Source organism: Oryctolagus cuniculus, chromosome 17 (assembly GCF_051225735.1).
Source record: "Oryctolagus cuniculus isolate XC-2025 breed Fujian yellow rabbit chromosome 17, ASM5122573v1, whole genome shotgun sequence".
NCBI classification, from domain to species: domain Eukaryota; kingdom Metazoa; phylum Chordata; class Mammalia; order Lagomorpha; family Leporidae; genus Oryctolagus; species Oryctolagus cuniculus.
In genome coordinates this window covers 16761732-16774150 of record NC_142883.1, presented here as the reverse complement: position 1 = coordinate 16774150, position 12419 = coordinate 16761732, and the positions used below count along the sequence as shown (strand labels likewise).

The following is a 12419-nucleotide window of genomic DNA, read 5'->3' as shown; positions in this document are numbered from 1 at the left end:
TCTTCAAGGTTCCTGCCATATCCACGTCCACCAGGCTCTGGGGACCAGGTTTTGTGCTGTTGTGTGTGTGTGTGTGTGTGTGTGTGGAGGAGGGGACTCAGAGACATTTTTGTCCTTTCTTAACTTACCCAAGGGTGCTTCACAACACAAAGCAGACTGCCAGACCCCAGAGGCGAGGGGGCCCCAGGGAGTGGCATAGGAGCCCACTGGAGAGAGGCTCATCGTGGACAAGCCTGGGTGGCTTTGTGGGGGTGGGAGACATCTGATGAATCTCAGAGGATGGGCTGGCTCCTACAGGAGCGATGAGTCAGCGCAGGAGGTCTAGCTGCAGGGGGAGGGGCTGGTGCACCCCTGACCCTCAGGCTCTGGCCTTCCCTTTCCCTCCTCTCCCCTCCCTCCAGCCCTCACCCCCCTCCTCTGACATTCTTATGAACCCAGCCTCAGCGTTGCTCTCCTGGAGGGGCGCCAGTCCTGTGACATTACCACACTGTGGCTTCCTGTTAGGGGCCGGCCCTGCCAGGGCCCAGGGTCAGCCCGCTGGCCACCCTTGCCCCTTGGCTGTCCAGCAGACCGTCCTGTCACAGATCACTTTGTTTAGCCTCACAAAGGAAGCACTGTGGGACAAGGGTTTCCCAGGAGACCGAGGCCTCTGAGAGCTGCCAGGCCTCTGTGGTGTTGGTGTTTCCCCATCCAGGAGCCGTGGCCAAAAATGAGGCAGAGTGGACGCTGTGCGGCCCCCGCTGCTGGGAGGGCTGCTGGTCGCAGCTCGGCTGGAGCATTGCCCTCGGCTCCCAGGAGCCGCCTTGCGCCTCACGTTGGCCAGTGCTGGGTCACAGGAGGCCATTCAAGCTCTGGAGCCCCACTGCGGGGTCAGGCTGCAGGAGTCTCTGCCCCAGAGCGAATTCCTGCTGAACTTTGACTCTGCCCTTGTCCTGCTTCCCTCCCGGTCTCCCACTTCCCCACTAAGAACCTGGAACAGGGATTTCCAATTCCCATCACAAGCTGTGCTTCCAGGAAACCCAGCCTCAACTCTGCAGGCCTTTGTGCTTCTCCCGTGCTCCCGCCAACCCTGCATCCCTGCATCCCTCCTCTCCAGGTGCACGTGGTGGCTGGGCAGCTGGGGGCGTTTGCTGTCCTTTCTTGGAAACAGACATTTCTTTCCAAGGTGGTCAAGGTGTGTCTCAGTCTCACTTAATTTTGTGTTGGAGTCTTGAATGCCAGTGTATATACAGCAGAATAGTGCTGGGGCCATGGGTAGGAGTCCATGGGGTCTCTGGGTAGCACTAGGTGCCAGCTCATCACTGTGTGAGCCTGGCCACCTACCACCCTTTCTTCTACCTCCTTGGCCACCTGCTCACACACTGACGTGGTTTCCAGGCCAATTCAGGTTGCTTCCCCTTTGTCCCCTGCCTTTCCTCTGATTAGCAGTCAGATTTTTCTTATTCATCTGTGTCTTCCTGATTCCGAGTCTGGAGAGTGAGTCACTTTTCTGCAGCATTTGGGAGCCAACATTGCGAGGGTGGGGAACTTTTTTTCTGCCAAGGGCCATTTGGATATTTATAACATCATTTGAAGGCCATACAAAATTATCAACTTGAAAACATTAGCCTGCTATATAGATGTACTGTCAAATCTTGCCTGGAGCTGCCTTGGCAGGGGCAGAATGATTTTGTGGGCTTCATACGCCCCATGTTGCCCAGCCCTGGCCAGGCCTGATTAAATGAATGGTAGATGGATACAACATTGCAGGTTAGCACCTGCCTTAAGCCATGGTCCCACCCCAGGCTCTCTCCCATTCCTCCACTCCTCTGGTAAGGCAGCAGATCTTCTCCACTGCTGGCTCCTTGCAGAACTGTCATAATACAAACCAGGGTGCATGGTGGTGAATGTGTGTGTGTTTCCAGGACTGTAACTAGCATCTAAGCCCTGTGATGGTAGGGACCTCGTCTGTCTTGTTCGCTGCTGAATCTGCTGTGCCCAGCCCATGAGGTGAGCTCAAGAAGGTCTCCTTACTTTGATCCAGCGCAGTTCTGGATGTTGCAGGCATTTGGGGAGTGAACCAGTGGATGGATGCTGTGTCTCTCTCTGCCTATCAAACAACAATAATAAAAGGACAGTGCAGAAGATGGTGAATGGTTTAGTGTGGTGGCAATGAGAGGAAGTGATAAGGTGTAAAGTTGGATGTAGGTTGAGTCCATTGTAAGTGCCTTGAATGTATGCTAATCCTTTGGCAGCTTGGAGTGTAGGTTTTTAAGCAGGTGAATGGTATGATCAAATATGTTTCTTTTTTTGTGTAAAGACTTACTTTATTTATTTGAAAGAGTTACAGAGAGAGAGGTAGATTCAGAGAGAGAGAGAGAGGTCTTCCATTCCCGTTGATTCACTCCCCAAATGACCGCAGTGGCCAGAGCTGTGCCAATCCGAAGCCAGGAGCCAGGAACTTCCTCCGGGTCTCCCATGCAGGTGCAGAGACCCAAGGACCTGGGTCATCTTCTACTGCTTTCCCGGGCCATAGCAGAGAGCTGGATTGGAAGAGGAGCAGCTGGGATACGAACCGGTGCCCATATGAGATGCTGACGCTGCAGGCTGGGGCTTTAACCCACTGTGCCACAGCGCTGGCCCCTCAAATGTGTTTCAAACAGTGGTTCTAAATGGGGAGGAAGAGGTTGTTTTGTCTCCCAGTGGTCACTCGGCAATGTCTAGTGACATTTTTGATAGTTACAACTGGAGACGCACTACTGATATCTGTGGGTAGAGGCCAAGGATGCTGAACAGGATAGCTCCCCTGCTCCACACCCAAGAGTTATTTGGCTAAAATAAATAAATAAATAAAAAATTGCCAAGTTTAGGAAACCACGCTGTAAAAAGAATCCTGGATGCAGAAGAAGGGTGGATGGAATGGAAGATACCCTGGGGAAGGAGGGGGCTGGGGATGTTCTGGGGATAGAATCCGGCTTCATCCAGGGGATGGAAACATCTTTAGTGAGGTCCAGAAACTCCCCCTTCCTGGCCTGCTGTCCACGCTCATCTCAATAATTCAGTACTTTTTTAAAAAAAGTATTGAAATCCATGTATGGTTTTTTCATAATGTACATTTCCACAAACTTTAAAAAATATTTATTTTTGAAAAGGTTACAAAGGGAGGGAGAGACAGAGGGAGATCGTCCATTCACTGGTTCACTCTCTAGATGTCTGCAATGGCTAGGTCTGGCCCAGGCCAAAGCCAGGAGCTTTGGGTCTCCCACATGGGTGGCAGGGGCCCAAACACTTGGGCAATGTTTGGCTGCCTTTCCCAGGCCATTAACAGGGAGCTGGATTGGAAGTGGAGCAGCTGGGACACAAACCGGTGGGATGCTGGTGTCAGAAGTGACGGCTTTATCTGCTGTACCCCAATGCAGGCCCTAATTCAGTGCATTTGAGTGCCTCAAAATTTCTCATTGGTATCAAGCCTAGTTAATAGATTTTTCATGAATTTTTCCTACCTACTTTAGTCTTTCTTCCTCCACTGGTCACTTGGAGAACATTCCATTAGAACTTAGTCCCTCGTCCACTGGTGACAGCCATTTTTTGCTGTAGGTCACGAAGTCTTTTGGAAACACCATATTAGTATAAACAGAGAAAAGCATTGTTTATATTACTGCACAGAGGCTAAGCAATGAGAATCCGAAGTCAGAGTGACTTCTGCCTGAGCCCTGACTCTGCCATTTACAAGCTGTGTTGTCTTAGACTAGTTGCTTATTTCCTTGACCTTGGGGTTGTTATGAGAAACAAATAGGGCAGCATACTAAAGAACTTGGTGCAGTGCTCGGTACGTGTTAAGTGCCCATTTACCATCACGGGCCGTTAGCATCGCTGTTGTGGTGCCTGTTGGGGCTGTCTTAAACTGGGGCATTTACCACCTTGGTTGGTTTGGGAAAGAGATAGAGTTCTCTAAATGCTTTCCAATGCTGCCCCACTGCACACTCAGGGCCGCAGACCAGGTAATGAGTTCAGACTGAGAAGAGAACCAGGGCAAGAAAGTCGGGTTGTGTTGGTGAGGCCAGAGACAGTCGAACTGTGTCTACAACTTGACAACAACAGTCATTTTAAGACGTTTAGCTGTGGCACATGTTCTGCAGGGACGAGCCAGCAGCAGCTTAGTGCAGGCCATGGACAGTGAGCCTCGCTCCTGCTGCTCACTTCAGACAGCTCTCTCTTCTGCTTTTCCTTTTTTTTTTTTTTTTTTGGACAGGCAGTTAGACAGTGAGAGAGAGAGACAGAGAGAAAGGTCTTCCTTCCGTTGGTTCACCCCCCAAATGGCCACTACAGCTGGAGCTACACTGATCTGAAGCCAGGAGCCAGGTGCTTCCTCCTGGTCTCCCACGCGGGTGGCAGGGCCCAAGCACTTGGGCCATCCTCCACTGCACTCCTGGGCCACAGCAGAGAGCTGGACTGGAAGAGGAGCAACCAGGACAGAATCCGGCGCCCCAACCGGGACTAGAACCTGGTGTGCTGGCGTTGCAGGCAGAGGATTAGCCTAGAGAGCTGTGGTGCTGGCCTCTTCTGCTTTTCCTTGAGCTTCTCTCGTTTTCTGACTTCTCTCTGGGGCATTTGTGGGATGTGTGTGTGCGACAGCACTGGTCCTCAGCCAGCCACGAGGAGGATGTGTGTGTTCTCTGTGCTCAGCTGGCCCCACCCCACCCCCCTTGTGTCCTGGGTGCTCTGTGTGTCCTTCCCTTCTCATAGGGCTGAGGGTCCTGGGCTCGGGATCTCTCCCTCCCTCCCTCCCTCCATCCCCATTGCTGTTCGGGTGCACTTCCTTCTCTCCTGGCAGGGTGATGCTGAGCTGATTTCCAAAACAGAATAATGGACTGACCGAGCGTGGTTTATTAGTGGGAGGAGGGGGCCAACTTGTCCACACCGGAGCCTCTGTTGTCTGACCTAACTGGGCGATGGTGGTGATGAAAACGGCAGACCTGTCCGATGAGCAGCAGTGGGAGCAGCCCCATGGCAGGTCAAAGGGAAAGAGTTTTCAGGCCTGAGGGCCTTTTGCCAGCATCAGGCCGTGCCATTAAGGCTCTTGAGTTCCCTTTGTGGGCTTGGGACTATGCCTTGGTGCTGCGCCAGCTCTGGGGGCTGCAGACCTTGCTTCGTGTCCTGAGACTAGGAGAAACTGGCTGGGAAGGCAGAGGGATTCCGAACAGAACAAGAGCAGGGTGGGGGCCTGGGAGACATAGTTCCTGAGACTTCCCTGCTCTGTGGTGATTCATTGGAACACCAGAGAACTGAGTTTGTCCTTGCAGGTTGAGCTCGCCTGGTAGTAAGCCAGTTCACTGTCAGCCTGGTGGATCATCATCTGTCTGGGTGGGAGAGCAGAGTGGCTGCTTATAGACTTGTCTTGGGAACAGGACCTTCACAGTCAGCCTGTGTGTTTGCAGGCCATGGCCAGTGCAGCTGTGGGGACTGCCTGTGTGACTCCGACTGGACCGGCTACTACTGCAACTGCACCACGCGCACCGACACCTGCATGTCCAGCAACGGGCTGCTGTGCAGTGGCCGGGGCAAGTGCGAATGTGGCAGCTGCGTCTGCATCCAGCCAGGCTCCTATGGGGATACCTGTGAGAAGTGTCCAACCTGCCCTGATGCCTGCACCTTTAAGAAGTGAGTGGACAGTTTGGAGAGAGTGGGGACACTGGTGGTGGGGAGGAAGTCCCCTAGACTGGAATCCCCAACGCTCAGATTCTAGCTCTTTCTCAATGGAGCTTTAGCGAGAGAAGCCTGCTCCAGGCGCGTGGCTAACTTTCCGCTTTCTAGCAAAGCTCTGGGGAAGGTGGGAGAGTAAGGCCACAGTGAAGGGGCTGAGTAGAAGCTGCTGGACACCAGCTGCGGAAAGCCCACTCCTGCGGTGGCACCCTGTACCCCGTGATAGGGAGGCAGGTGACACCAGAGAGCTTTGGGGAACATCCCAGTGCCGGTGCTCTGATTGTGTAGGGGCACAGGGGCTGGGTTACGGAGGACCATGTGAGAGGGTCATTTCACCAGCAGTGGGTCAGAGGAAGCCCCTGTGGGCCCAGGTCTGTTGTGTCAGTCCTCATATTCCTTAAGCAGGGCTGGAGTTAAGGCTGTGAGATCTGTGCAGCCGTGCAGGGCCCTGTGCTTTGAAGGGCCTCGTGCCTGTTTTAATACTCTGCTGTCACTGTCTGGAAATTTTTGGTAAGTTTTGAACAAGGGCTCAGACAGTTTCATTTCGCACCTTCCCCTCCCCCCAGTTATGTGGCCAGCCCTGATTTCAAGGCTCCCAGAAATGTTGTAGGGTTCACTGTCCAGTCTTGGTCCTGGGTGGGACATGAAGTTTAGGGAAGGACCTGGGGACCTCTGGCTGTCGGGTCCTGCCTGTGGTGGGGAGGGTGACTCCGCCCTTGGCTCTCCAGGGCCCCAGCATCGTCTCATGAATACTTACTTTTTTCTTCGAGGTGGAGCAGTGTTCTGGGTGCCTAGAGGTTGGAGTTGGACTGGGACCCCTGTGGCCTGCCCTCCTTTGCCTTAGTTGCTGTCATGTCTCCTTTAGGGAGTGTGTGGAGTGCAAGAAGTTTGAGCGGGGCGTCCTGCACGAGGAAAACACCTGCAGCCGCTACTGCCGCGACGAGATCGAGTCTGTGAAGGAGCTGAGTAAGTGGAGCAGCACGTGTCCGCGCCGCACGCACCGCCCAGGGCCTGAACGTCTCCGGTTCAATCCCAGCTCCTGTCTGCGCAGTGAAGGGAATTCCTGCATCAAGCAGCGAGCATTGCGCAGGCCTGATGCACAGTAGGCACATGGTGGCAGCCGGCTGCCCTGAGGGGCCCCCTGCACCCCTACCAACGGGACCAGCAGTCCCTCCTGCTTCTGCTTCCCCGAGCCCACGGGCTCAGCAAGGGCCTGCACATAGCTCTTCCAGGGTGTGTAAGTCAGAGAACCCTAACTCCACCTTCCGAGGGGAGGGAGACAGTGCACTTCATTTCACAGCTGAAGAAGCTGAGATAGAGGCTGGGAAGCAGCTTCCTGTGAGATCATCAGCTTAGCTTAGAAGGCTAGTACGTGCTTGCCAAGGTTACTAGGAGTGCTAAGCGGTGCCCAGGCTTTTGCTTAAAATGTTGCTGATTTGGAGCAAAGCCTTCACCCTTGTGGATCTGTAGCTAAAATTTTTATCCTGAAGCCCTTCTGCCTCCTTGGATCCCCCCCCCCCCCACCCCCAGGAATAAGACAGATAGAAACATGAAGAGAGGAGCAGAACTCTTACCGGTGGTTATTCTGGTCTGTACTGCATCCTGACTTAAAAGGAGGTGATCCTTGCTGCCATTAGCACATTTGCTGGGCTTATTTGGGTCAGTGAGGCATCGGAAGGTGCTGGGAGCTGGCGGTCTCTCCAGAGACAGCAATTCCCAGTGAGGCCTGAGCACACACAGCCAGTGGATTAGCTTCCAGGTGAGGGTGTTCTAGAAGTCAGATTTCTGGACCTTTTGGCAAATACCAGAAATGGGCCTGGGCAAGGCTGGTGATTTAGCAATTGAGTCTTAAGAGGCAACTTTTTTATCCTTTAGAGCAGGTGGCTTTTATAGGGTAGTTGATAAGTATTTCTTTACCCACTTCCCCTCACCACCATAATCATCATCACAATTCATGCTTATTAGTATGAAATGTTATCCTAATGGAAGTATAAAAGTTATGCTTAAGGGGGCCGGCACTGTGGTGTAGCCGGTAAAGATGCCACCTGCAGTGCTGGCATCCCATATGGACACTTGTTTGAGTCCCAGCTGCTCCACTTTCAATCCAGCTCTCTGCTATGGCTTGAGAAAGCAGTAGAAGATGGCCCAAGTGCTTGAGCCCCTGCACCTGCATAGGAGACCTGGAAGAAGCTCCTGGCTTCACATGGGTGCAGCTGTGACTGTAGCAGCCATCTGGGGAGTGAACCAGCTGATGGAAGACCTCGCTCTCTTTTTGCCTCTGCCTCTCTGTAACTCTGACTTTCAAGTAAACAAATAAAATCTTTTTTTAAAAAACAGTTATGCTTAAGAAGGTATAAAAGTATGAGAATAGTTCTTAGAGAAATGGGATGAAACAATAAGTTGGAGTGGGCATTTAGCCTAGTGGTTAAGGTAACAGTTAAGAAGCCCACATTCCATATTGGAATACCTGGGCTTGATACCGACCTCCAACTCCTGATTCCAGTTTTCTGCCAACACAGACCTGAGGAGGCAGTGGCAATGGCTCGGGTGGTTGAGTTCCTGCCACTCCACATGGGAGACCTGGATTGAGTTCCAGTTCTCAGATGCAGCCCTAGCCTGACCCCAGCCATTGTGGGCACTTGGGGAACCAACTACAGATGGGAGCTTGCTCTCTTTCTCTATCCTTCTCTCTTAAATAAATATTTAAGAATAGAAATTTTGGAATTCATGTACAGGTTTTTCATATTATGCATTTTACATGAATGTTTTGATGAACGCTTATGTGCATGAATTTCAAATTTTTTTTCACCAAAATGAACTTACCTTTTAATTCAAAATTTTTAAAAGATTTATTTATTTGAAAGGCAGAGTCATATATATAGAGATAGGCAGAGAGAGAAAGAGAGATTTTCCATCCGCTGGTTCACTCCCCAAATGGCCACAATGGCCAGAGCTGGGCCGGGCTAAAACCAGGAGCCAGGAGCTCTTTCAGGTCTCCCACATGGGTGCAAAGGCCGAAGGACTTGGGCCATTTGCTGCTGCTTTCCCAGGCTCATGGGCACGGAGCTGGGTCAGATTATGGGATGCCATGGTACTGGCCTCCTTCATTTAAATTTTCACAGATTTTTGCAGTGCCCCTGTATCCTTCGTAAGCATTGCATTCTTCCTCTCCCAACAACCTCAGGAAGTAGAGCTATAGTATCATCATCATCTTCATTTTAAGGATGAGGAAGTTGAGTCTCAGGAAAGTAAAATGACTTCCTCCAAGGAAAGGAGCAGTGAGTCAAGATGAGCACTCCATCCTGAAAGCCTGGCTCTTTCCCTCTGTGATAACACTGCCAGCTTGCTGATGGCTTTTGTGGTCTGTGGGGTGTGTGTGTTTTAAAGCTTTTATTTATTTTTTGAGAGGCAGAGTTAGAGACAGGAAGAGAGGTCCTCCATCTGCTGGTTTACTCCCCAAATGGCTGCAACGGCCGGAGCTGCGCTGATCTGAAGCCAGGAGCCAGGAGCCAGGAGCTTCTTCCAGGTCTCCCATGCAGGTGCAGGGGCCCAAGGCCTTGGGCCATTGTCTGCTGCTTTCTCAGGTCATAGCAGAGAGCTGGATCGGAAGAGGAGCTGCTGGGACTAGAACCGGCGTCCATATGGGATGCTGGCACTGCAGGCAAAGGATTAACCTGCTGCTCCACTGTGCCAGCCCCTGTGGGACGTGCTATGAGACCGATGTTCCAGCCCTGCCCTGTCACATAGTTGCTGTGTGACTGTGGCAGATCTGCTTCATCTCCTCTGGGGTCTCTCTGGCTTCATCGGTGTAGGACGTGGTACAGCCGCGGGAGGATAACCCACAGTGTTGCTGGCAGAATGACAGATTTTAGAATGAGAAGGAATGAAGCTGATGAAGAGAGTGGGAGCCAGAGAGGAGAGAGGATGGCTCCAGGGAGGCACCCTGGGTCAGAACAAGTGGAAGGATTGTTCAATACAAACAGAAATACAAGGGTTGTTGAACAAGCAGAGAAAGGAGAAGAAGGGAGGGACACCTAGTGTCTGTTAGGGCTGTTTACTTTCTGTTGTTTAGTTCTCCACCAAGGCTGTGAGTTGGGGCTGCCATTTTCCTTAACTCGATGACGAAAGAGAGTTGATGAGGCCGAGTAACTTACCCGAGATCACACAGTGGGTGCAGAAGCCAGACTTTGTGTGAGGCTGTAACGTCATCTCCCTTCCAGAGGAAGGGATAAGAACTAGAAGGCAGCTGTGGGGGACAAAATGTGTCATCCGGGTCACCGAGTGGCAGCTGCCAGACGCGACAGCCACCTCAAGTCCAGGCGTCTTACCTATGTCAGACGCACACAGGTCTCTTGTTGTGTACTTGCCCAGGATCCTGGGATAGGACTTGAGGAAGCCTCGTCTTCTGGGAATTGACCTGTTTTCATTCTTCCACCTTTTCCCCCATCCAGGGGACACTGGCAAGGATGCTGTGAATTGTACGTACAAGAATGAGGATGACTGTGTCGTCAGATTCCAGTACTATGAAGACTCCAGTGGCAAGTCCATCCTGTATGTGGTAGAAGAGCCAGGTGAGCCCCTGCCGCCACCCCCAGGGAGAGGGAGCCGTGCCAGGCAGGACCTTCCACTCATACCCCTCTTAAACAGAACAGGGTAAGCCTGGCCTTGGAGTATTGAGGTAGTCTGTCATCTGGTGAGGGGGACAGATCAAAGTGATTTTGCTAATTGAGAAAAGAACAAAATAAGGTGGGTGTGGGGAGCAATCCGGACTGGACTAAGTTACTGGAATTAAGACTTATTCTATGCATCTGCTCTCCCACAATATGGCGCTGGGAGAGAAGTAAACAGCTTCTACACAGCTGCCTCCAGTTCAGCTAATAAACTGTAGGACTTGCTCCTGATTGGAGGAGAGCAGCGTACTCGGCGTGTGGGCAGCCGAGTTAGGATTGGCGGAGGAGGACTATAAAGGAGGAGAGAGACGGCATTCACCAGGAACATCTATGGGGAACATCTAAGGGAACCCGTGCAGCCCCCGAGAGAACCGGCCGGCGGTGTGCCGCTCCCCTGCGGAAGTGGGGAATGCGGCCAGGGGGAACTGCCCTTCCACGGAGGTGGAAGGGATAGTAGCCAACCCGGGAAGAACCAGCAGCAAACCCGGGGAGGGCCGAGCAGACGAAAGAACAGCGCAGGGTCCTGTGTCGTTCCCCCACGAAGACGGGGAGCGACATAATGGTGCCGTGACTCGGATATGAAGCCTAGGCAGGGTCTAGTGTCGTTCCCCCATGAAGACAGGGAGCGACATAATGGTGCCGTGACTCGGATATGAAGCCTAGGCAGGGTTTAGTGTCGTTCCTCCACGAAGAGGGGGAGCGACATAATGGTGCCGTGACTCGGATATGAAGCCTAGGCAGCGTTTAGTGTCGTTCCTCCACGAAGAGGGGGAGCGACATAATGGTGCCGTGACTTGGATAGGAAACTTAGGAGGAAAGAAATGGGAAAATACCGGAGAGAGAGACTAGCAAACAGCCTAGGGAAAAGCTGGATGGAAAAGGTGCCGGAAGAAGCTATTGAAAGCCTAGGCATAGACTCGGATATGGACTATGGGAAAGAAGTTAGGATTGAAAGCGAAAGTGAAAGCTTTCATAGACTCGGATGCGGACTATGGCGGGGAAGCTAGGAGATTGAAAGCGAAAGTGAAACCTGGAGGAGGCTTGGACTCGGATACGGACTGTGGGGAGAAGCCAGGAGAAATGAGAGGAATATTGTTGGAAGAAAACTTAAGGAAACATACCGGGTAGAGAAAAATGTTAGGGAGGATGAAGCCGCGAGTGCAGGCCAAGGCGGAGACATAAGCCACCTTGGAATTCTTCAAGTCACCCCGGGGAGCAAGAGGCGAAGATCTGGAACCAGAGGCAGAGACGTGGGCCGCCAGGTTGAAATTCGCCAGGTTAGTCCGGGGAACTTGGACTGAATGCCGGTGTGCCGGTGGTGGCGGAAACATTCGCGGAAGCCGCCGCGTGCAGAGAGAGCACGGGGCGTGAATAGATAGGGAACGGGGCTGGCGCGAGGCCGTGGTGCAGACGCGAAGGGCGTGGAGACCGCGGAGCGTGCGCGCAGAGCCGGGAACCTGCCGGCGGGGCGAGGCGCCGGGAAGCCGCGCAGAGCCGTGAAGCTGCCGCGGGGCGAGGTGCCGAGAAGCAGCCTCGGGGCGAGCGCCGCCGGGAAGCCGCAGGGATAAGAGAAACAGTTTAGAAGTAAAATGAGAGAAATAGGAATGCCCGGAGATAGAGAAATAGAGAAATAGAAAGGCCTCCCCTCAACATGGCAATGAGAAAGCTTGGATTCGGTCTGCCCGATTAGTGAGGCGATGAGCACCTGCGGCGGCTAGCAGCTTATGCGCCGCAGGTCACCGAAGATAGGCACGAACCAACACTAATAAGTCTCCCCCACAATATGGCAATGAGAAGGCTTGGATTCGGTTTGCCTGATTGTTAGGGCTTGTAAGCCCCTGCAGGCAGAGCAGAGCATGCGCTGCAGGGCACCGAACACAGGCATGTATCAGCGCCTAAAAACCTCCTCACAATGGCGAAGAGAGGACCCGGATTCGGTTTGCCTGATTGATAGGACTTGTAAGAACCTGTGGCAACTCTAGCAAGTAGAGCAGAGTGTGTGCCGCGGGACACCGAAGACAGGCGCGTATCAACGCCAAAAAATAAAAAGAAAGGGGGATCTGTGGG

General features: G+C 52.7%; 1 protein-coding gene across 3 annotated transcripts in view; it reads left to right on the top strand.

Annotated features, from left to right (window-relative positions):
- The window catches only part of ITGB3 (integrin subunit beta 3), a 62819-nt gene that overhangs the window by 40384 nt on the left and 10016 nt on the right, over positions 1-12419 (top strand). For all 3 annotated transcript variants that reach the window (XM_089316595.1, NM_001082066.1, XM_089316594.1), the window contains 3 exon segments: positions 5418-5640; positions 6548-6648; positions 10134-10253. In XM_089316595.1, coding sequence (XP_089172721.1) covers positions 5418-5640; positions 6548-6648; positions 10134-10253 — 444 coding nt within the window.